Genomic DNA, 26,866 nt, shown 5'->3' with positions numbered 1-26,866 from the left:
GTGTTCTAGTTGTTTTGGGTATACAGGTCCTGCAGTGAGATATCTATCTATCTATCTATCTATCTATACATTATATATATATATATATATATATATATATATATATATATATATCACTGCAGGACCTGTATTAAAGAGAACTAGAGGTCTCAGCTGTTCATGTGTTATATATGTATATAATATGAACAGCTGGGGCTTGTAGTTCCAGGGCCATTTTAAGCATTGTGCAAGCTGTACCTTAGGGTAAATTCACACGGGCGGATTCGCAGCGGACTTAAAACTGCGAATTCGCCACTAAAACCGCTGCAGATCCTTCCCCTGTGAATTCCAATGTGATTACATACTCGCAGCAGGATTGTCATCCCGCTGCCAGTATATAAGTCCCAGCCCCATTAACCCCCACCGCCCCGGGTTTTACATTACCTGCACCGCTATCCGGACCCATCTGAAGCTCCCAGAGGTCCCCCACAGCCAGTGACTGCGGCTGGGCAACACACTGATTGGCTGGGCGGCAGAGCAGGACCCCGTGCAGCCAGAGCCAGATAATGTATGGAGACATGGTGCAGGAGCCAAAGGGGTTAAGGGAGCGGCTGCATTACATACACACAGCCGTCTTTCAGACCACTGCGAGTATGTAGTGATAGGGGCCTTCCAGGACCTCGCATCGCAGCAGAAACTCGCAGCAAGTTTTCTGCTGCGAGTCGGTATGTGTGAAGGTACCCTTACTCAGCAGTGATAGTTACCCCCCATCCTGTCACTGGGTCTGACTCCTCCAGAGTCCTGACTACCGCAGAGATCAGGAGATACAGGAGGAGAAAGATATGCAGCAGCCGCATGTTTCTTCTGCTGCAAATCTTTCCTCGCCTGTATCTCCATGATTTGCTCCTCCAAGGGGCCCGCCGAGGCTCTGTCGCCCAAGGGCCCACAAAAACCTGGAGCCGGCTCTGCATGTGGCGCACTAGAAGTCTACTCTAGGTTTGCACAGACAGTTTTTCGTAAATCAGGGCTAATGTTTTGCATCTCAAGAGTTTATTGACACAGTTTTTTCCTTTTTACAGTCCAACATTTTACAAATTGTTCTATCTTTGTATTTTTTTATTATTATTATTTCAATGTTTAACATTAGTAGGCAGCAGGCTAACAAGATTTTTCATTTTCCTTCTTTAGATTTTTACTAACAATGATCTATAGCTAACCAGCTGTGATTACTGTCAGCAATGTTCTGTAGACCTGACAAGGTAGGAGAGATATCATAGCATAAACCAATGGTTAGCAAAGAGAACATTGTAATAAAGGGGTTGTCAGAATAATGGGTGGTGTTTTGTTTTGTTTTTTTCTCTCTTTAATGAAAAAACGCAGTCAAGCCAAAGCTATCAAGAGTCTCGCCAGCAGGGTCTATTACTTCCTATGCTACTAAGTCTTCTTACTTAAGTTTCCGAAGTAAGAGACTATATCCTGCCTAATCTACTGTATATCTGCATATTGCGCCCATTCTTTCGTTAACTGCATACAGCAGAGGTACTAACACTTAAAGGGGAATTACCTCACAGACTTACTCCCAAGCTATTGCAAATCTGTCATACAAAGTCCCATACAAGACATTTACACTTTGTGGTGGATTTTTCTGTACTATACTAAATTACAGATGTACATAGAAGAGCTGCAGTAAGATTTGGTGGGTTAGTACATATAGTTTCTAGTCTAAGAAAAATAATGTTGGAGTGATTTGCACCAAATATATTAAAATGGTGCATGTCATTTACTTAATAAGGTGATTTAACCCCTTTGTGACTTAAGGTCAATAATGCATATCCAGGTTTGTATGTCCAGGTTACACTGAAGCAGTGCTTTCCTCCTCCCCGTCTAAGAGCCATAACACTTAGTTTTTTTTTTTTTTTGTTTGCCAGGATCTATAGTTTTTAATGGTTCCATCTTCGTGTAAATGGACATTTACTTACTTACTTTTAATAATTTTCTTAGTGATATATATATATATATATATATATATATATATATATATATATATACATATATATATATATATATATATATATTTTTTTTTTTTTTTTTTTTTAAACAGCAATCCTGGCATTTTTTCCCCTCTTTTCATTTACTCGTTCACTATGTGGGAACAAAATAGTTATATTTATTGTTATATGTTTATTTAAATTTTTGTTGAAAGTTATTACAAATTTCATTTGTAAAATGGCAAAGGGGGTAATTTTAACCTTTATTAGGAAAGAGGCTTTGTAATATTTTTAAAAACATTTGTTTTTCCTTTTACTTTTTAAGCCCCCCCTAGAGGACTTAAAGAGTCACTGTCGTATTTTTTTTTTTTGCAGAAATCAATAGTCCAGGCGATTTTAAGAAACTTTGTAATTGGGTTTATTTGCCAAATCTGCCATTATCTGCATGTAAAAAGACTTTTCCCAGGTCCCCCCCTCCTTCCTCTTTTTCATCCACTCCAAAAAATCTGAAAATTGTGACTTGTTGCAGGAGACGTACCCTGTCTGTTCTAGGGAGAGGGGAGGGGGGAGGAGGAAGGAGGGAGTTAGCCGGCAGCAGAAAGCAGATAACAGAGGATTACAGGCACGGAGCTGGGTGACAGCTGTAATCTGAGCTCAGACAGGTCACTGGTGATGGTCAGAACAGATAACGGGTTAGGGATTTGTAGATTAACTCTTTGTTGTCCTGTTTTGGTCTTTTCTTTAGCTCTCTCCATAGGAGAACAATGAAGACAGGGGGGAGAGCTTCAAACTGCTTTTTACTGATAAAAATGCATTTTTCGGATAATAAACCCAATTACAAAGTTTCTTAAAATCGCATGGACTATTGATTTCTGCAAAAAAAAATTTCACGACAGTGACACTTTAACCCTTTGAGGACCAGGCCCAAAATGACCCAGTGGACCGCGCAAATTTTGATCTTAGTGTTTCCGTTTTTCCCTCCTTCCCTTCTAAGAGCTCTAGCACTTTCAGTTTTTTATCTACAGGCCATGTAAGGGCTTATTTGTTACAGGAATAGTTGTACTTTGTAATGGCGTCTTTCATTTTACCATAACATGTATGATGGAATTCCAAATATATTATTTATGAAGATATAAATTGGTGAAATCGCAAAAAAGAATGCAATATGGTAACGTTTGGGGGGTTCCTGTGTCTACGTAATGCACTATATGGTAACAGCGACATGACACTATTATTCTATAGATCAGTCCGAACACAACCATATGCAGGTTACACAGATTCTCTAATGTTATATATGTATTTTTTTATGAAATCCTTTTTTTTGGCAATTAATTATAAATAAAATGGGACTATTGTGACGCTTATAACGGTTTTATTTTTTCACCTACGGGGCTGTATGGGGTGTCATTTTTTCCGCCATGATCTCTAGTTTTTATTAATACCATATTTGTGAAGATCGGACGTTTTGATCACTTTTTATTAATTTTTTTATATATATAATGTAACATAAAATCGGTAATGTGCGCACTTTTTCCCCTCTTTTCGTGTACGCAGTTTACCGTTCGCAATGACACTTGTTATATTTTAATAGATCGGACAATTACGCACGCTACGGTATATTATATGTTTATCTATTTATTTATTTTTATATGTTTTATTTATATAATAGGATAGGGGGGTGATTTCAACTTTTATTGGGGGAGGGGTTTTGGGGTAGTGTAATAGTGTTTTTAACTTTTTTTTTTTTTACACATTTGAAGTCCCTTTGGGGGACTTTTACATAGATTAGTTTGATTTCTACACTGATGAATGCTATGCCATAGGCATAGCATTGATCAGTGTTATCGGCGCTCTGCTCATTGAGCCTGCCTGTGCAGGCTTAGAGTAGCAGAGCGCCGATCGGACCGCATGGAGGCAGGTAAGAGACCTCCAGCAGTCCGTTTTACCGATCGGGACCCCCGCAGTCACACTGCGGGGGTCCCGATCGGTAAGTGACAGGGGACTCCCCCTGTCACTTACACCTAAACGCCGCGGTCGCGCCGCGATCGCGGCGTTTAAGGGGTTAATGACACGCGGCAGCGCGATCGCTGCAGCGTGTCATTGCCGGTGAGGTCCCGGCTGCTCACTGCAGCCGGCCCCCACCTCCTATGAAGCGCGCTCCGCTCCGGAGCGCGCTTCATAGCGGAAATAACACCCAGGGCGTACAGTTACGCCCTAGGTCGTCTGGGGACAGACTTCCATGGCGTAACTATACGCCCTGGGTCGTCTAAGGGTTAAGCAATCATTAGATTGTTTATATTGATGAATGCTATGCTATTAAATAGCATTGATCATTGAAATTGGTGCTTTGCTCATAGAGTCTGCCTGAGGCAGAGTATAGATGCAAATCACTGATCTGACAGTTCAGAGGTAAGTGTGATTCCTTAGTCTTTCAGGGAAACCGATCAGGATCAGTCAGTGACAGGTACCGCCTGTCACTGACACCCTTAAACATTATCTCCTCTGCCTGTCATTACGTACGGCTCCTGGCACATTAACATGTGCAATGTTGTTCACACTAAAGCATTGCTGCACACATTAAAACCCCTCCATGCCAGGAATGTTAAAGACTTAGCAACTGCAGAGGACATCAGCATTTGGAACATTTATATGTAACGGTAAGGGTTTAAGCACCAAGAAAAGTTGTCTTGCAAAACTTTTTTGTGCATGCCAAAAAAGCTTCTCTCTTCTACCAAACTACCTAAGTGATAAAAGAAATTATTTCAGGTTGTCTGTTATAGGATGTGCTGTTGAGCGTCAATTTCTGTAAGCTTTGAGTGATGATATGACAATGTGAGCCTCTTATATATGCAGGAGTTACTCATCTGAGCTCTGGCAGTTCAGATATCTAGAACTGAGAATGTTAACATAGGGCGCTGCTATGCTATGCTACAAATCTATCATAAGGATTCAAGATGCAAGCTAAACTGAGCGCTGTCTACAGTGACACTATACTGTCTCATACATACTGAATAAATATTTCTATCTTTGGAGATTGTGCAAAGCTACGTCTTAGCTGTCACATTTCCATTCTATTTGCAAAAGGTAACTAAAATAATCCCATATTGGGAAAAATATGTTTTAATGCAGACATATAACAAGCAGAATAGTCAATGGTAAGTGTAAAAGAACACAAAACGTTGCTAATTCATTCCTGAATGAATCCATCCATCCATTCTCCACTCAAAAAAGGAAGAAAATATAGGGAATGCCTGATCTGCATTTGTACAGATTGGCGACAGATACTAAAACATGTTCCTTTTTCCTTTATCTGTTTCTAGTTTCGGATTCTAATGTTTTCTTTCATTTAATCTTTTGTACATTTTAATAGAGGAATCCATATTGCCTGAGCTTCTGTTTTGCTCTGTAAACTGTAAATGTAGAAATATGCTTTACAGCAGCTACATGGACTTAGAAAACTTATAGGCTTATAGGCTGTGGGGGATTGATTTATATGGAAACTATGTAATTTTTTTTTACTATACATGCTTTGTGACCTGTGCAGAGGTCAATCTGCAGGCAAGGGGAGAAGGGGATCAGTGACCATCACATATTGTGAATGACCTGATCTCATCTTATTTATTAACTGGTCTTACTTTTTACATCACCCTGCAGCAACCCAGGGGCCAGGTGTCATGTGGCTGGGCTGGTTGTTGTAGTACCAAACTAGACACTTGTCACAGTGGCCAGGAGTGGTATGTTTGCACCCCCCTCCCCCCCCCCCCCCCGGATACACAGACAGTTTTTTGTAATAGAACAGATGTAGTGCAGGTGCAGCAGTAGATACTGAGTCCCAGGAACACTGAGTCCCAGTAAACAGGTAAAGTCTTTACTGAAGAAAACTTTGTAGTGCAATACAAGTTGTGCAACTCTTGAAAACAAGTGTAAATGGTAAAATAGATAATGCACTTGCTATCTAAGGTCCGTTGGACAGGGGTTAACCTTTGGGTATACTTGAATAAATTTGTAGAGTAAGTGGCAGCTAGATGCTGTTAAGTATATATAGGACTTGATTTTAGCTTGGTGCAGTGTGGTTGCTCAAGGGAGGGGGGCTTACCCAGAGCCAAAAGTTCTCAACAAGAGGCACTCTGTTGACCACCCTGGGAGTGGCAATAGAAAAATAGTTAAGGATGAGGGCACTGAGCGACATGCGATCAGGGATGCAGGCCCCAAATCTGAGTAAGCTAGCCATCAGGGTGACCCTTCAAAAATACTAGTAACTTGCAGCAGAGTCTCATCTTGAATAGTGCACTTAGCTAACAGCTGACTTAACAGTTTCTTAAACAATCCTCCTTACTCCTTCGATATCCCCTCTGTGTGGATAAAGGTATCCCCATCTCTTTCAATCCACTAAGGTTGTCCTAGCCAGATTTGGCTAGCTCTGGAACTCTTTTTGTATAATAACTAACTTACTCACTGGAACCTCTCTAGTCTACACTCTCCTCAGACTAGGTGGTTCTAACTAATTGAAACTGAAACTTACTTTACCCCATATTTCTAGGGAGCATTAGAAATGGGAGAAACACACCCTGTGACTGAATCTAAGGCCTCTGATAAGACTGGGTGTAAGGGGGTGGTATTGTGCGAGGTACCCTCAACAGGGATTGGATCTCAGCCTACAACAGAACCTTTTGATAGGCCAATACACATACACAATACACATCAGTCAAACAGTTAACCCATACATTACTTTTCCTGCAGCTGTACCCTGGTATTGTACTGTGGAACAGTGACATCAAGTGACAGGTGTAGCATACTACCATTTTAAGTCTCACAATATACACATATACACAGTACTATAATATACTTGCTTTCCCTCCCATTGTTGACAGCTGGTTGCCTAGACATAACCTGTGCAATGATAAACACTACACCCAAGTAATGAAAATATATATCTTTATTACACATCATAAATATGAAAAAAAAAGTATATATATATATATATATATATATATATATATATATATATATATATATATCGCTATTGGGACTACACAGGCAAGAAAAAGTTAAAGGAACCTGGGGTTCTAATTCGGATATTAGTATGGGAACTAGGCCACAATTTAAGTGTACAATAGTATATAAATTAATACAAACTGGTCACTCAGTAAATAAAGTGCTTTATGCAATCCTATAGGATATACTTATGACCTGGTACTGTTATAGTCTCACAATGGTCACAGATAAAGCGCAGTACATACACCAAAAAGCAATGAAAAACTTATCACAAAAGAAAAAACACTACTGATGCCTTACTTCACCAATACCACCCCTGGAACCACCCGACACATGTTTCACACCTGTCAGGAGATACTGACATTCAGACTCATCTATATACCCCCTGTACCTCCAATCAGCCAATCATATGTGGAGCCCTTATTACACACCTGTTAGTGATACAGTGCATCCCTCGGCATGGTTACATCCAGCATGTCTACTTGGCAGCTGATGACGTACATGGTGCCTCCAGTGTCCGGGCATGCGTCATTTGTGACAACATGTCCAGGACCACACCTCCATCCTACAAGGCTCTGGGAGCACAAGCATACTACAGGGCTACAAAAACATGGCATCCGCTCACAGGACTAAATAATAAATGCCCCATCAGACCGCATAAAAATGGCGCCCACTACAAACTAAATACTGAGTAATGTACATACCATAGCCTCACTCTAGATGGCTCTATATAATGGCATAACAGTAAGATAACAAATGACAACGCATTAGACATTACGGTATTTAAAGTGACAATGCCTAATATACACAGTACTCCTATACTTAAAATGAAAGTGCATAATTATAAAATTAACACCAATTACAATTATGAATCATGAATATAATCTTAATCATATATCTTGTGTTTAAAGTGACAGTGCATAATTAAATCATAACTATCAATTGACATACCCATTGTAAACCCATTATTGACTTTATGGATACATGAACTCAAAAGATTATACAAATTATCATGATTTATTCAAGGTTTACTGTTATTCTGACAGTATTATTATATCAAATATCCCAAATGGGGTGATGCATAGGCTACGGGGAGAGGAAGTAAAAAAAAAAAGGAAAAAACACAAGGGGAGGAATGTGGAGGTACAAGAAAGGAAGTCCACAAAGAGCCAAAGTGGACTGGCGATCTTATTGATCTTCTACTCTATTACCTGTAAAGATAAAAAAAAAAAATCATACATTCATTTATTGTGCATCATAATGTCTATTAGAAAAAAACATCCCCTCATCTACTCTATAAGACTAAAGGTGACTCAAGGCTAAAGGCACGGAGATTGTACAGATGGGTATAACAATAAATAAACATTATACACATGACATGAAACTTAAAAGCAATTTAATAACAATGATTGCTACATGAGAAAGCTATAACACAATCATATTATTATCAAGGGATACTTACAAGGAAGGAGCGTAACTATTCATTTCATTGAGGCCTCTTGGAGTCAGAGTACCCAGATTTTTAACCCATTGAGTTTCTCTTTGGGCAAGATGTTTCTTCCATCTATCTGTGGGGTGATATATACTCGGTCAATTCCTCTAACCCTGAGAAGCGAAGGGTCAGAGTTATGCATGATCTTGAAATGTCTAGCCACAGGTTTATTAATTGCCAGCACTTCCCTGTCTCTTGTAGACATTATATCAAGAGCATGCTCCCTCACCCGTCTTCTGAATTCCCTTGTGGTCATGCCCACATAGATTTTTTTCACAAGGACATGTGGCATAGTAGATAACTCCCATTGTGCCACATTCCTCACTTCCTTAGTCCGCCAGTGATAGTTCATAATTGCTCTTACTGATTGTTGGCCACATCTCTCTTTTTTCTTTGAGGGTTTTATTTGTAACAGTTCAGTTCTTCTTGTATTTTTAGCTTGTACATATGCTTGCCTTATGCTTTAGTCACTATACCCTCTTTCACTGATACGTTGCTCCAAATCAACAGCCTGCCTTTCAAATGTGGACTCCTCTGAGCACAGTCGTCTTGCCCACAGGAACCATCCCACCGTAATGCTCTCTACCAGATGTTCGGGGTGGCCATACTTTGCATGGAGTATCTTGTAAACGTCACCCCATTTGGGATATTTCATGTAATAATGTTGTCTGGAATAACAGTATGCTCTTGGGATAAACCATAATGATAAATTATAATCTTGTGAGTTCATGTATCCATAAAGTCAATAATAGGTTTTCATTCACTCCCTCACTGCGCACTTCATGCACTTTTTTGTATGTTTGGTTTTTATTACTATTTTTGCATAGAACTTTTGATACATAATTAATGGTATGTCAATTGATGATTATGAATTAGTTATGCACTGATACTTTAAACACAAGATATATGATTAAGATTATATTCATGATTGGTATTTGGTGTTTATGATTTAAGTTCACACAACGTATGTTTTCAATTAATCATGGTCGTTGTTCCAGGCTGGGTTCACACTACTTATATTTCAGTCAGTATATGTATATTTCAGTCAGTATTGTGGTCCTCATATTGCAACCAAAGCCAGAAGTGGATTAAAACACAGAAAGGATCTGTTCACACAATGTTGAAATTGAGTGGATGGCCGCCATTTAATGGCAAATATTTGCTGTTATTTTAAAACAACGGCTGTTATATTGAAATAATGGCAGTTATTTACTGTTATATGGCCGCCATCCACTCAATTTCACCATTGTGTGAACAGATTCTTTCTGTGTTTTTAATCCACTCCTGGTTTTGGTTGCAATATGAGGACCACAATACTGACTGAAATATACGTAGTGTGAACCCAGCCTTAGACTGTAAAGGAAAAACTGTGTGTGAACAACTAAAAAATATCGTTCGGGGTTTTGCAAAAGACATCCGAAAATAATTGTCATGATCATTATTTTGAGGTCTGTGCAGACAACGTCCATTATTTAATACACTGTGTGCATTGGACGTCTGTCATTTCATTGACGTCAATGTACTGCCTTGAAGTCAAATAAATTTTTAATTATTTTTAAATAGAAAAAGCGGTCACCTTTTCTGTTTGTTAAACTTAGTGTGAACATAGCCAATCACTGAGTCTAGGTAAGTGTAGGTTGTTGTTTTATTTTTCCCCCATCATGAAGCATTTTAACTTCTTTTTGTACAAAACATTGGAACACTCCTTTAAGAAAAAAACCAGTGAGAAACTGAAAAGAGTTGTAATGACTTGTCCTCCAGCTCCTGTTAATTTATTATGAAGTGTAATTAACCAGAGGGAACAATGGCAATAATCTTTAGAATATCATGTTGGAGTAACAGTTTTCTTAGCTTTTTAATAATCTAATCAATGCTTTGTCCTGATAATAGAAATGGTGGTTGGGGCATTACTAAATAAAAACTTCAACAAAGAGCAGGAGATGCTAACAGCAACCAATCCCATTTCATCTCAGTTTTCAGTCAAAATGGTTGCTATGTTCCGTGTATGCTATGCACCAGGTTTGTGAAATCTGCCCATTGTCTTTTAACTCCCAGTAACATGGGAAAATGAAATTATACAGGCATAGTTAAAACATCAGCTGTTCGTTCTCTTCATATGCATATTTCTCATTGCCATGTTGAATTCTATCTGCATCCTCACTGGCAATCAACTTTTCCCACTTGATTTTTTACTGTAGTAACAGTTTCTAGGAAATCTGTGTGGGTGTTTGTCTAATGTTATACATTGCACAGCTGTAGATAATTTGTCTCAGAGTTAGTTGAAGTCACTTATCATAACAAATTATATTTTTTATTTTAAAATTAAGTTTGTTTTTCCTAAATCAACCATTAAAATGTTGTAAGCTTCTTTTATGGTTCTTGGCATAATTAATTTTTTTTTGTGTTCTCTACTGTGTTTAACTGAACTCTTCGTCATGTACAATGTTTTCATTCTTTAAGGAAATTAAAACCAACAATAAATAAAATTCATTAAATGGGTTATCCCTAGATTTAAAGTGTAGCTGTCATTTCAAAAACTTTACAGAAATCAATACTACAAATGGTTATAATAAACTGTATAATAGGTTTTAATAGACAAAAGAGCTTCCTTCTGTATTTGTGTACAACACACACTTATTTGTTGCAGAGAAGCAAAGTGAAGACGGGTTCGCTGTGTCCATTATAACCTATGGTGGGAAAGGGGTGGAGGGGGATGAGTGAGCAGGGAGAGGAGTGTCCATTATAACCTATGGTGGGGAAGGGGTGGAGGGGGATGAGTGAGCAGGGAGAGGAGTGTCCATTATAACCTATGGTGGGGAAGGGGTGGAGGGGGATGAGTGAGCAGGGAGCAAGGAGAGGAGAGGAGTGTCCATTATAAACTATGGTGGGGAAGGGGTGGAGGGGGATGAGTGAGCAGGGAGAGGAGTGTCCATTATAACCTATGGTGGGGAAGGGGTGGAGGGGATGAGTGAGCAGGGAGCAAGGAGAGGAGAGGAATGTCCATTATAAACTATGGTGGGGAAGGGGTGGAGGGGGATGAGTGATTAGGGAGAGGAGAGAACCAGACAATGCAGTTTGCAGTATATGAGCCAGCACAGAACAACATCCTGCAATCTTAGCTCACCAGGTTTTCAGACCTGCACTGAGCAGTCTGACCTTTGAATTCAGTGTTTTCCAGACAGTCTCCAAACTGTTCTCTTTGTGCTCACTCATCCCCCTCGGTCTCTCCCCCTGCCATAGGTTATAATGGACACTGCAAACCCGTTTTCACTTTGCATCTCTGTAATGTAGACAACTTTTTTGCCTAATAAAACCTATTACAGAGTTATTTAGAATTGCTTGTATAAACATCCTCCAAATAAATAAAGGAGCAGTGCACATGCTTGGCCAGGTGTACAGTCCCTCTCAATTTAGAACTTATTTGACAGCTGTCCTCGTGGATGATTGAGGTCTCGGAAGTCAGAACCCCACTGATCAGCTATGTTTCTCTTATCTTTTCAAATCAGGATAATCTCTTTATTATATTTACTCAAAAATATTTTAATTTTAACAACTGTAATGCTGCCATTTTCCCAATAGGAGCCGCATTTACTGGTTATACTGTTAGTCAAATGGCCAGTGTGTGTTACTCTAATGTGTCCTCCACCTATCCTTTTCTGGTGTTACCTACTGAAGCTGCATCACGTGCTCATGTTTGCCTGAGCAGTATTTTAGTCCTTCCATAGCAAAGGTGTGCTGTTCTTGATCTGCTAATCTGTATGTGACCTGCTAATCAGGTATTTACCTGACACTGCCCCCTTGCTACTATTGTGTACCATGGTGACCCTCCTAAGTATGACTATCAATTTAAATGACAAACTTAAATTGCGCTGTAAACCCTTATTTTGGGAATTGTGTCCACTAGCTGCTGGACACTCTTGCAGACTGGATAGTAGAGGAGGCTCTTACTGCAGCCAGTTGTCTTATAGCCAAACACAGGATTTCAAGAGAAGTAATATATGGCGGATCTCCTAGATATCTATATAAGAATTACGTGTGTGTGTCTGAAAAATTTGTTTGCTATATAAGAGAAGAATCTTTCTTCCTGTAAATTAATAATTAGTTTAGATCAGAACAAACCTGAGCGATCAGCATTTAAATCCCCCTTACCTGGAGAAGGTGGATGCAGCTCGAGGACTGCCTGGAAAACATGAATACAGCTCGCAAGTTTGGGTCCGTAGGAGCCTGAACTTTCAGCAAGTTCATTCATCTCTATCGACAATATATAAAAATTAACCCTAAAATGTCATCTACAACTATTCTGCTTATAATAGCAGATAATTGCAATTGCAAATTAAATCCAACAGGTTGACAGGTTGTATACTACAAAGTTGCATAATGGCATAAGTGGTGTAAGCAACAAGTATACAAGACAATGCAAATAAAATTCATGCTAGGTTATGTTCATACATACCTTCACTGTTTAGCTGCCATTTTGACAGCCATGGCTGCCATTTTGACTACCATGTTAATAAAACATATCCTTCATGGTATTCTTTTTTTTACAGTATCCTGCTCTATAGGATAACACAGAAGTCCACAGTATTCCATCCAACAGAAAAACTACAACAATGTCAGAAACTATCTAAACAGAGGCCTCCATCCAATAATTGGCTTCTATGAGTATGTTTGTTGTATGCATTGGGATAAGACCTGAAATAACTTATTTTTAATTCAAAGAGCCATATGTAATGTAATTGATTACCTATGGATACATTAGCACACACTATTATTCATTACAGAACAGTCATTTTCTATTACATTAACTTTAAAAATCAATGCTCTATCCACTGAATGCATAGTCCAATTATAAGATTAGAGTGTTTTACATTTTACCACCATCAAGTTTTAAGTAAAAGCAAACAGTGAAGTAAGCTCACTATTCCATATCACTTTAACTCACACACCTGTGCTTGGAAGAGAAACCATCCAGTTCTTAACCCTTAGACGACCCTGGGCGTACCCGTACATTCAGCGGTCACTAGGGGTGTTCAGAGCGGGGCCGCAAGCTGTCCCCGCTCTGAACCACCGCGATCCGGGTACTGATTGTCGCCCGGGACCGTGGCTATTAGCGGGCATGGTCCGATCGCCGTGCCCGCTAATTAAGTACTCAGATGCAGCTGTCAAAGTTGACAGCTGCATCTGAACACTTATTGCAGCCAATTCCCTGGTGTCTAGTGGGTGGATTGCCCCTCCGCCATCGCGTTGCGCGCGGGGGGGGGGGGGTGATCCACCCACTAGACACCAGGGAAGTGGCTGCAATAAGTGTTCAGATGCAGCTGTCAACTAATAAAAGTTTGAATCACCCCCCTTTTCCCATATTATAAAAATTATTTAAATAAAAATAATAAATAAATAAACATGGTTGGTATCGCCGCGTGCTTAATCACCCAAACTATTAATTTATTTCATTCGTGATCTCGCACAGTTATTTATTTATTTTTGCAGAAATCAATAGTACAGGCAATTTTAAAAAACTTTGTAATTGGGTTTATTAGCTGAAAAAAATGCATTTTTATTATGAAAAAGAACCTTGAAGCTTTCTCCCCGTCTTCATTGTTCTTTATGGAGAGGGGTGGAGGGACAAAATAGGACAACAAAGAGTTAATTTACAGCTACATCACAAGGATATCTCCTCTGAGGTAAGCACTGACCTCTCTGACCTCGAAATAAGGCTTTCACACAGTTCCTGCTGTGTAATCCTTTGTTCTCTGCTCTCTGCTGCCGACTAACCTCCCTCCTCCCCCCTCCCCTCTTTATAGAACAAACAGGATCCTACTGATGTAAAAGAGTTGAGATTTCCTGATAATGAGCAGTGGATGAGAGAGAGGAGGGGCCTGGGAAAAGTCTTTTTGAATGCAGATAATGGCATATTTGCCTAATAAACCCAATTACAAAGTTTCTTAAAATTGCCTGTATTATTGATTTCTGCAAAAAAAACTTACACGACAGTGACACTTTAACCTCTTAAGGACGCATGACGTACCCGTACGTCATGCGCCCGTAAGAGGTGTTCAGAGCGGGGCCGCGCGCGGCCCAGGGGCCCCTTGTAGCCCGGGACCACGGGTATTAGCAGGCACGGTCCGATCGCCATGCCCGCTAATACAGTAATCAGATACAGCTGTCAAACATGACAGCTGCATCCGATTACTGGATGCAGCATTTCCCTGGTGTCTAGTGGGTGAGATCGCTCCTCCGGGACCTTGTCCCGGAGGAGCGATCTCCGTTACTGCTGCCGGCCGTGGACCGCTCCGCTCCAAGATGGCGCTGTCCCCGTCTCGGCACTCGTTTGTTTTCGGCTGCAGCAGCCGAAAGCAAACGAGTGCCGATCTCATTGATCTTTGCTGTATAACTATACAGCAAAGATCTCAATGAGAGATCAAAGTGTATATACTAGAAGTGCCCCAGTGGGGCTTCTAGTATTTGTGTAAAAAAAAAAAAAAGTATTGTTATTAGTAAAAAGCCCCCTCCCCTAATAAAAGTCTGAAGTACAATTAGTGACGCAAAAAATAAGGGCTCATGTGGGTTTCTAGGTGGAAAAATGCAAGTGCTATGGCCTTTTAAACACAAGGAGGAAAAAACGAAACCGCTAAAACGAAAAGTGGCCCCATCCTTAAAGGGTTAAGACCACAGCAAGCAGGACATCAGTTCTATGAAACATATGCAAATGTTTTAATATCCTATAATGTTGCTATAGGAAACATGACCACTTGCTGCTTACAACATATTCCTACCAGCTAACACTTCTTGACATTTGCACAACAAATTGAACAAGTAGTTGTCTAAAAAAAAAAAAACATTTTTTTTCCCTAAAATAATGTAATCACTTGGGTCTATACATCATAAAATATAAAAATCATCCTGGTTTAATGGTAGTATGCATATTCAATTTTCTTCTAATATGTAGTGTCTTGTTCTCTGAGGCTTAAGCACATTTCCCAGGTTGTATTTAATTAGCGGTGCGCATTGGTCCTGAGAGTATGGGTTTTAATAATTACTCAGTAACCAGTTTATAGCCGGTTATTTGCAAGATTTTCACAAGCATTCACTGAACTTATTAGAGTTGACCTTATCTGCAATAAAATTATGCACAAATATGTCCTACAGTTTATAGACTTGGAATTTAAAAGGCAAAAATAATAATAAATGTCAATTTACTGAGCCATTTACATTACAATCTTCCAAGAAAAATTAGAACAACACTTTCTAAATCACTTAACAAGCTCTGGTAAAATGAAAGCTGAGCTGTAATTAGTTGCTTTGGGCAAAACAGACAGTTTTGGTTTTAGGTATATTAATAAATAAAACACTGGTGCAGTGTTTTTGGAAAAATGCAGCTTTAGGCTATGTTCACACACAGTATTTTTGCTAAGTATTTTGGTTAGTATTTTGTAACCAAAACTGGGAGTGAATAAAAAACACAGAAAGGCCATGTTCACACACTAAAAAAAAAAATTTGGTCAGCACTCCTAAAACACCATTCACACTAAGCAGGAGCACATTGCTATGGCTGAAATTACAAACACAAAAACACCAAAAAAAAAAAATGCAACAGCTCACCGCAATGGCAAGATACAGACCCAATACGGATATGAAAATAGATATCAATCCAGATATACATATGATATATGGATATCCATTCCGGCATGAGGCCAACTTATCGTTGGTGGGATGGTTTAAACTTTTTGCAAATGGAAACCAAGAGCCTCATTATTTTTATGGAAATTTTTTTGGGGCAGTTGGGGAAGTGGGGATTGCTTTTCGTGATTTTCATATCTGTATAGGGTCTATATCTTACCATTAGGCCATTAGACAGTGTCACAGAGGCAGGTCAGTGACAATGCCACTGCATCCACCGGGCTTTCAAATCATGACTCCATCATTATGCTTCCACCATATCCTCCGACAATGATTGACAGCTGGCTCATCTTCAGCTAGGTTGAAACCCTGCACAGCCAAAGATGAGCCAGCTGTAAATCATTCTCAGAGGAGACAGGGGCAGCATAATGACAGCCATGGTCTGACAGCATGGAAGTGTTGTGTCACAGACCTGCCTCTGTGACACTGTTGCTGGAAATTAAAGATTTTACAAACAAACCAGATTACAGAAATGTAATTCCTGGCCCCCAGGAAACTAAGTAGTGATGCTGTGCATCCCCACTTATCCCCTTACTTGCTGGTCTGGGTGCAGTGTGCTCAGCCCAGCAAGTGGGGGGAGGGGCCAACACTATGCAGAAATGCCTACACATCGCAGCTTAGTGTCTCCCCCCACCCCCTGCACCTTAATTTCCCGTACGTGTAGTTTTGTTTTAAAGCATGGAAGTTAAAACTGCAAACAGGCTTTATTTTACATCCCCTGTTAATTTAGATTTATAAAGTTATAACAATAGTGGCATTGTAATTATGAGCTCCACAGCAGCAGTTACCTAATCACAGTGGCTTTTGCTCCCAACACTCTTTGCAAACAGTGCCAGGAAGAGTCACAGTGGGCTGCTCATTTTCTGTGTATTGCCCACTTCAGGTGAAATATACTATAACATGTAGCCAATCAAATGATAAAACACATGAAGAGGCAGGGTTCACCAGAGGAATAGGTTCTTGTTTGAATTACTTTTAGGGTCCTATTACACGGGCCGAGGAGGGCCTGATCAACGATGTAAACGAGCGACGATCTGCTAGATCGCCGCTTGTTTACTGGGCCTATTCCACGGCCCGATGATCATTGAGCGAGGGCTGCAGGGACATCGTTACCGATGTCCTTGCAGCCCTTGCAGCATACATTACCTGTCAGGGCTTCTCCTCCGCTCTGTCTTCCTCCCCGGGTCATGCGCGTTCTGGCTTCAGAATGGCCTGTCAGCTGACAGGTCACTCAGCCAATCACAGGCCGCGGCGGTCCCGGCCTGTGATTGGCTGAGCGCTCCGTCAGCTTACAGGCCATTCTGAAGCTAGAGAGCGCGGGACCCGGGGAGGAAGACAGAGCGGAGGAGAAGCCCTGCAGGTAATGTATGTCGGTCGCCCGCCGCAGACCGCTATTCCACCGTAGCGATGCGCGAGGGGGGGGGGGGTCTCGGACGATGATTTTAGGTCTGGCCCTAAATGAACGATCAGCCGATGACACGATCATTGGCTGATCGTTCTCTCTATTCCACCAAGCGATAATCGGCCGATTATCGTTCCTGTGGAATAGGGCCCTTACTCTGACTCATAGGGGACCCTCCCTAAATAGAAGCTAAATGAAAATATGTCAACAAGACAGAGGCGGTTTTATAGGGTTGCAGACATAATCGGAAGCTAAGGTGGCCCAAGGGCTGACTACAATAAGGAGATACAGTACCAGTTTAATAAATGGCAGTTTGGTATATAACTGACTTAGTTTAGAAACATTGTGATAATTTATTTTGGTATCCATTTGATAACCTTTTGGACACTTGGTGGCCCTGTGCTATGTATACTATAGATACATTTTTCAATTAATGTTGAAAAATGGTGAATGGAGCATAGAAGAGTGATTGCGGTAATATAGACTGAAGGTATCATGGGCAATATTTACAATTATTAGGGCCAAATGGGATCAAATAATTTCAACGTAATATGTTAAAAAAGGCAAGAAAATTATCATATTGCCTCGTAATAAAAGGTAATTAAAAAAGAACATAACATTGCAAGCCTATGTATGCATACAGTAGGAAATTAGGATTATGAATATTAAAACTGTGGATTCTTTAGGACTTTTGAACTCACTTCTATACAGTGTGGTTGCTATTCCCTTAGATGGTCACATTGATGTAAAAAGACACAACTGAATAAAGACATGAAGGGAGTTTAAAAACTAATAGGGAGAATTTCAATCAAATCGCTTAGTATGCTGATTGATTTATGTAATAATATTATTGGTATTGTTATTACTGGATCTAGGATTCATTCTAATTCACAGATTTGAAGTTGTAAGGAATTTTCTTCCATCGTCCTTTCTCTGAATCAATATTGCAGAAGCATAGGTTGAAATTAAAAACTTTACATCACATTGTATTGTAAATATTTTACTTTGTTAATACTATTGTATTTCCTATGCTCAGAAACTACCAGATTGCAGGGATCACAGTTCAATTATATATCTATGGCTGCCAGAGATGTATGTTCTAGTTGGCTACATCTGGCACCTCATATAGACAATTAAAGGGGTATTCCACTCAAACATCCCTTTTCATATGTGGCTGCCAATGGTGAGACTTACAATTCAGTCCACACTTGTTATAATCTTTTCAGTCTCCTCCCCCAAGTTCTGAGCTGCTGCTTTCAGCTGAGAACACTGTGTGTGAGTTTTTCTGTCCATCTCCCCCTCCTCCCCCTCCCTTCCGAGTAGGGTTATGTAAACAAGTCCCTAAATTTGTAGCAAACCGGAAGGTTTAATCACAGTGAGTTTATCAGCAACTTGAAAGGGAGGAGGAAAGAGAGGGAAATGGAGAGAAAAGATCACACACAGTTTGTGTCTTCAGCAGAAAGCAGTTCAGAGCTGGGGGAATGAGACTGAATAGAAAATAACATGCAGTCTAACCATGGGCAGCAACATATGAAAAGTTAAAAAAAGTTACATTTCAGTAAAATACCTCTTTAAGAGCGACAACACACATGCCGCTCCATTCTAATGGGAGACTCAGGTCCCTGTTCTTAAGATCACAGGGGTCAGATATTTATCCCTTTTCCTGAACATAGAGGATAACTTTACCAATGTAAAAGGACCTCTTTAAATTCACAAGTATCATTTATAAACAATAGTGGGCCTAGAGGCAGAAGCAAATCAGCAGAAGTTTATGAGAAATACTTCAAAGTTAGCTTCAAACTGCGTAAGCAAAGGGAAACCTTATTAAAGGGGTAGTGCCGTGCTACACATTTATTTATTCACTAAACACACATTACAAAGTTATACAACTTTGTAATGTGTGTATTATTTAAGTGAATGGCCCCCTTCCCCATGTTCCCCCCACCCCCGGAAGTGTGGTGCTATATACTTACATAATTACTGTCGACCCCGTCTGCCTACTTGGCACAATGACGTGATCTTCCGGAGGCCGGCCGGACTGCTCCAGCCCTCCCTTATGCTGCCCCCCCCCCTGGCGCGTCATCAGCTGCTCAGCAGCTGATCACGTGCCAGAGGGGGGCCGGCATGAGGGATGACTGGAGTAATTAAGGGAATATAATGCACCACACTTCCGGGGGTGGGGGGAACATGGGGAAGGGGGCCATTCACTTACATAACACACATTAAAAAGCTATATAACTTTGTAATGTGTGTTATTTAGTGAATAAATGTAGCACTACCCCTTTAAAGTAGCAGAGTTTACTGTTATCTTACATGTGCATATACTGTATGCACTTCCCTCTATTCTTATTTCTTATAGGTGCTTAGATGAGCTGACCTGGGTTACTTGACAAATAAGATTCCAATTCTCAAATCAGTCAATAAATGTAACATCTAGTCTAAACGTCTAAAGTTCTGACCACATCTGATCATGTAGCTGCTATAACATTCCCTGGAGACTGTGGCCCACATTACGTTAGACACATTGGGTGGTACAACATAAGCACTGCCTCTCAACAGTTATAGGAAAAGGAATAAAGGGAAATATCTGGTGAGAATGTTATGTTGGCGTCTTCTCTTTAACAAGGAACTGGAAGGGAACAAGGGGATGTTTCTTTTACATACTATATTAGCTAGAGTAGATTTAATGTAGAGATTTTGTGAGCTTTGCTTTTGTAATTTTTTGCAACATAAAAATTACATTCAGTTTAAACCTTGCAAATGAAAGAACACATGGCCCTTAATGCCCCACACATTAGAGCTTTCCATGATATCTCTAAACAGTAAGTGTATCCTCCTTTTGTACAGTTGACAGTAAGCATGTGCTTTGAAGATTTGTAAAGAAGAATAGAAGGGAAGAGGCGTCAGTCATACACCGCCATTCACCACAGTTGTGTAATACAGCAGAACAGTAAAAAAACAGAGTACTATATCTTTTTTTGCTTAAAAAGGTGTTGGCATGAGATTCAGGACAAAAGATTTATAATACAGGGCACTTCCCAGATCTAAGTGACTGGTGACGCCACTGTACAAAGTAAAAAAAAAAATATGTTGCATAAGACAATAAGAATAATTAAAAGGCATGCTGTTTATGGCTAATCAGGTCAATCCTTTTTGTAACAGAGCTTAGTGTATCTGTTAACACGGATTTAGTAAAGAACTCTTACAAAACTGCTGTTTAGTAAGTAAATCTTCAAGGATGTGCATAGCAATTAAAGAGCTATTCAATAAATGCACAAAAATAAAAATATTAATGCAAAAATAAAAATACATTTAACCTGCATTTGAAGAACATAAAACCAGTAATAAACAACAGATAAAGTTACTACAATTGTGATAGCAGATCTAAAGTGCTTATATATATTGTTTCTCCAATTTCATCACCAGGATAATAAAAATAAAATTAAATTGTATTCTTATATTATATGTTAATATGTTAATTTTGTTTTCCTTTTCTGTATAACATCACTGTTTCTTATTGGCTGTTAACATTATTTAAAAGAGAACTCTAGTGAAAAGTTAAAATCCAAAGCATGCAGGGGAGGGTGGGAACATAAAAATTTTTTTTTTTTTTTTTTTTTAAATCAGTCACCATGCCCCCACAGTGCAGCATTTCCATTCCAGTCGCTAAAAGTGCTAAGATTTTACTGGTTTTCAGGGAGTCACATTATAACTGTTAGGCCATGAGGACTGAAATTCCTTTCTTGGCTATGTTCACACAATGACAAAAATAGAGAAAAGAGAGAAATCGCTTTTGCAATTTAAAATAACGTCCACGATTTAACTGACTGCAATGCAATGCATTGCAGACAATAGGAAGACGGATATCCAATGCACACAAAGTACTGAATAATGGACGTTATTACTGCAGACTTCAAAATAATGATCATGACGATTATTTTCGGACGTCTTTTGCAAACAGCGGACATTTATTTTTAGTTGTTCACCCACAGTTTTTTTTTTATCACCATTCTTTCTCCGTTTTTACTATTAAATTCAATGGACTTTTCAATTAAGCCACACCCAAAGGCCAATTAGTAACCCAAACTAGAATAATGTACAAACACCAGTCATTGCACTAAGGGGAGGCAAGGCTGCTAAATGACGTGCATTATTTTAGACGGAGCGTCTTTTTAAACAGAGCCGAAAACGTTGTGTGAACATAGCCTTTGACAGTAAATTGCTAGGCATCTTCGAAAAACTTAGAAGAGAGAGGATTATATCCCTAAATAAAAAATGGGGAAAACATTTATACTGAGATAAATAAAACAATTTCCAATTAATCATTACATCTGACTACCTTGTACATAAGACATCCCCTTAAAATAAGACCTAGTAGAGGTTTGCTCAATTGCTAAAAATAATGCCCTGAAAGTAAGGCCTAGGTTTTTTTTTATTATTATTTTTATTATTATTTAAATGCCTACCAAACAAAAGACCAGGGCATGCAGCTGTGATTCTTTTTAGCTTGTCGCTGTTGTCCCCTTCCTTTACCAACCATTGCAGAGCAGCTGCATGCAGGACATGAAGACCGTCTCCTGCTGCCAACCCCAATGTTCTCTTTCATGGCCGTCACTTGTAAATGTGCCGGAAAGGTATTAAGATTGCCTGCTGTCATCCCCGTTGTCCCCTACCGACAGATGTAGAGCCGCACACAGTCTGCCGCCATACTGTACGCTGTCCCTGCTGTCCTGCATGAGTGTGCTATAGTGAGCCCCCCCTGCTGTTCATGTGAGGTAAATTCTTCTTTATAGAAAAATAAGACATCCCTTGAAAAGAAGACCTAGCGCATAATCAGGAGCAAGAATTATAATAAGACACTATCTTATTTTCAGGGACACATTGTATTAATTGAACTCACCTCACTCGATTGTAAGTTACACATTTTTAATAGTGCACAAAAAAGAGATCTCAAGATTAAGTCATGTCTTTAATGTCCACAGAATGTTGTTTTTAGGGAACATTTTGTGACAATTTCATACTATACCATCACAGCAATTAGCGTTCTAATTCTTTATACATATTCTTTGCTTTCACACATTCATGGAGATAAAAAGCTACTATTTTAGCAGCCACCATTAGGTTGAATTACCATGACTACTGAATACTGTTTTATTATTTTTTTATTATTATTATTACTAAACAGCATAAGTTCACAAGAGTGGAAGCCATTGTTTGCTAGCAGCTTTCCTTACAGGCTCAGAGAGTTGGGTCTAGAGAGGGGTGACTTCATAATCTGCCCTAATTGGGTATGGGGAAAGAGCTAGAATCAGCTAAATAAAGACAAGCAGGAAGTGTTGATCTTTGCAAATGAAAAACTTTAATCAGGACAAAATTTCAGCCTATTAGGGAATGTGCACACTGAGGAAAAGGCGAGGAATTAGGTGAGGAATTGAAGAGGAATTTCAGCTTGAAATTCCTCCCGTAAAATATGTACAGAGCAAAGTCCCATTGTGTTCAATGGGTTTTCTGCTCTGTTGTTCACACTGCAGAATTTACGAGCAGAATTTTCTGCTGTAGATATGCTAGAGGAATCCTATAGAAGTCAATGGGGGGCTTAAATTCTGCTTGAATTCTGCCTGAAAACTTTCTGCTTCAATTCCTCGAGAATTGCTCAGTGAGCATATACCCTTATTATTAACAAAATTGATGAGCGCTTATGAAACACACACAAAGCTTTAGGGTATGTGCACACTGAGCAATTCTCGAGGAATTGAAGCAGAAAGTTTTCAGGCAGAATTCAAGCAGAATTTAAGCCCCCCATTGACTTCTATAGGATTCCTCTAGCAGATCTACAGCAGAAAATTCTGCTCGGAAATTCTGCAGTGTGAACAACAGAGCAGAAAACCCATTGAACACAATGGGACTTTGCTCTGTACATATTTTACGGGAGGAATTTCAAGCTGAATTTCAAGCTGAATTTCAAGCTGAATTCCTCGCCTTTTCCTCAGTGTGCACATACCCTAAAAGAGGCTTAATTTCTGCCTGTCCTATTTCTTCAATTGGATTTCTCTTGCCACCTCTCCTGTTCAGAGAGGTGCAGTAGAAATCCCATTGAAGGAATAGGACAGGCAGAATTTTGAGCTTAATCTGCCGCGCAGACTCCGCTTGTAAATTAGCCTCTTTTACTCATTGTGCAAGGGCCCTTAGGCTATGTTCACACAACTTTTTTAGGTAAAAGTACAGACTTTCTTTTAATAATTACGGCAGTATATAAATGATCACTATTTACTTCCATAAAAATACAACCATATTTTCATCTTAAAAAACATCCACCTCAGGTTATCAATTTTCTAAACTATCAATGGTTCAGATATGGTGTTATGGGTTGAAGGTCACATGACAAGTGAGGACTAATAGTATTAAAGGGTAGGTATCTTTTTTTTCTAGTTTGATTGTATTTTCTTTTCTTTTTTTTGCACATTGTTATAGGGGTTATGTTATTCAATATGTATACATCTTGCCTGAGCTGTTTTACAGCAAGCATGATGAACACAGACAACAGTAGACAGAATCTGTCCCCTTGAGATGAATGTGAAGCATTACTGAGCACCCTCTGTGACCTTTTAAAGAGAGGGAGACAGGGAGCTGCAACTGTCTTATACTGATGCTACCTACTGGTGTCACCTGTCACTGTGAGTCTGTACAGATCGCTTTACAGCAGCCTCCTCTTATCACCACAGACACAACAGGAAGTCTCTGCTTAGTTTCAAAGCAACTCTGTACCCATAATCTGACCCCCCAAACCGCTTGTACCTTCGAATAGCTGCTTTTAATCCAAGATCTGTCCTGCGGTCCGTTTGGCAGGTGATGCAGTTATTGTCATAAAAAATTACTTTTAAAATTGCAGCTCTGTGCCCTACGGGTGTATCTGTGCCCTAACTTTGCACAACCCCTCCGTCCCTCCTCCGCACCCTCCTCATCATTAGAAATGCTCCAGGCAGATTGCCTCCTATTCTCCACCTGTGGCAGCTCAGCACATGGGCTGGATCATTAAGACACCTGTGCAATGTTCAAACAGAAGTAAATGTTCCAATGGCATTCCTAATGATGAAGAGGGTGGGGAGGAGGGACGGAGGGGTGGTGCAAAGTTAGGGCACAGATACTCTCGTTTGGCACGGGCTGCAATTTTAAAATAATTTTTTTGTGACAATAACTGCATCACCTGCCAAACGGACCACAGGACAGATCTTGGATTAAAAGCAGCTATCCGAAGGTACAAGTGGTTTGGGGGTTTAGATTGTGGGTGCAGAGTCGCTTTAAGCCTAGTGGTAAAAATGAAAACTGCAAGATTTAATTATTATTTTATAACATAGATAGGTAAAAGAGAAAATTAAAAAACTAAACCTAAAATTCTTTAAAAATGTGTTGATTTGAACAATAGGACCTTTTTTGATGCCTTTATGTGATAGGAATAATCCTTTAAATCATTTTTTGGACATATGTGACATTTAAAAAACTATGAGGGACTAAGTTCTTAATCACTGAAAGATTAACCATTTTGCTTATATTTTACTCTACTATTCTGCTATGAATTTTATGCCATAGTCAATACCTCTTCAGATACAATAATTATCATTACACAAATGATTTATATCTTAAATAACACATTTCAAAGACAAGAATTAACACCAGTGAAAAACTCCATGTTGTTATTTTTCCATAATATTGGTTTTATGTAACATTTTAATAAATGTATTCTTTGTTCTTGTACCGGTACATTTTCATTTGAAAAGCTGAATGAACGATAGCAGAAATTCCTCATTTAACTTTGTAGTGAAACATTAGAGAACTGTATGATATCATTAAAGGAGACTACTAAGTACTAAACACCACCCAATGTAAGACTCTGCTATCTACTCAATCTTTTACAATGTTTTTGACAAATTAGTGTTACTAAGAGGCCCAAGATGCTGACTGGTCAAGAGCAATATAACAGGTAGGTGTAACCTCCCAACTGACCATAGCTAAGTATACACTGAGCCAGCTCAGATCACGCAACTTAAAGCGTACCTGTTACAAAGTAAACTGACTCGATCAGCTTGAAATCCATTCAACGTCTGGAAGCTCACGTATCCATCAATTTGACTATGCCAGGGCGGTACTTTGTGCGAGCCCAATTGAATCAAAATAAGAGTCCCATGCAGTACCAACCCAGCATGATCATATTCATAAACATCCGGCCACAGAATGAATTTCACACTGATCGGGTCGGTGTGCTTCATCACACACATTAAATCTTGTGCCCCCCCCCCTCTGTGGAGGCAACTGACAATAAAATTGACAACTACTCTAATTGGTGGTAGTTGCCACCCCTTGGCCTCCACATAATTAAGGAGGAGCAGAGGCCTCCTAGCCAAACCTCTTCAGGCTACAAGACATTTAAATATGGTGCATAGCCACAAGACATCAAGCCCCAGATTTTAAAACTTTGAAATAAACAAAGAAAAAAAAAATAATATATATATATATATATATATATATATATATATATATATATACAAATTGATTTATTTAGTCATAAAAAAAATTTGAATAACTAAATAAGAAAAATTAACATTAAAGTACTTTTTGATAGTTATAGTTAAGTATTATAAGAATGAGCAACATTACTGAGATTCAAAAACATTCCATCATATTAATCCTCTGAATTCCCTTCTCTTCACTCCAGTCATTAGGCAGAAGGATTATAATTAATTATGATGCTGGTAACAATGCACTGACTGGCTCCTTACAGAAGGTCTACTTGTGCTTCATATAGCATCCTACAGCTCAAGATTCAGTAAGTGCTGATGAAAGCTTGAATGAATGACTAGTCATTTATGCAACATACATTCACACCACTTTGACTTTCATTTACCTAACGCTGGCATCATTACTTATATTACTTATAAATAATAATAATAATAATAATTTCATATTAACACATTTCTAGCCCTCTTTCATTGTAGTCGTAGAACTAAGTCTATGCACAGATACAAACTAAATAATAGTGGCAAGAATCTTAATTCATTTTTAGATATCACACAGCAGCCAACTTGAGCAGAATATGGACCTGGATATCCAGCTAGCCATGAAAGCGTTATGCATGCATTACAGTTAGCACAGATTTATCCTGAAAAGCATGCCTGTCAGTGCTTGCATCTATCACAGAGAATAGTGTATACACTGGGCAAGAGCAACGCAGGACTTACCTCAACTTCTTTGTTCTTCTCTTTGTTTTTTCCCATTGAACTTCTCCCATTACTGGCAGTTTCCCTTGCAGGGACTACGGAAATCTGTTGCAGGGGCATA

The 26,866-nt window shown here is 39.3% G+C and overlaps 1 protein-coding gene across 1 annotated transcript in view; it reads right to left on the bottom strand.

Moving 5' to 3' along the window:
* Nucleotides 1-26,865, bottom strand: part of MARCHF1 (membrane associated ring-CH-type finger 1) — a 217,163-nt gene extending 190,298 nt beyond the window's left edge. The window contains exon 1 of the mRNA XM_069976179.1: nucleotides 26,767-26,865. Coding sequence (XP_069832280.1) covers nucleotides 26,767-26,865 — 99 coding nt within the window. The remainder of the gene's footprint in view (nucleotides 1-26,766) is intronic.
* Nucleotide 26,866: the final 1 nt, after the last annotated feature.

Source organism: Dendropsophus ebraccatus, chromosome 7, assembly GCF_027789765.1.
Source record: "Dendropsophus ebraccatus isolate aDenEbr1 chromosome 7, aDenEbr1.pat, whole genome shotgun sequence".
NCBI lineage: Eukaryota > Metazoa > Chordata > Amphibia > Anura > Hylidae > Dendropsophus > Dendropsophus ebraccatus.
The sequence above is the reverse complement of the archived record's forward strand: the minus strand, read 5'-3'. Positions and strand labels throughout refer to the sequence as shown.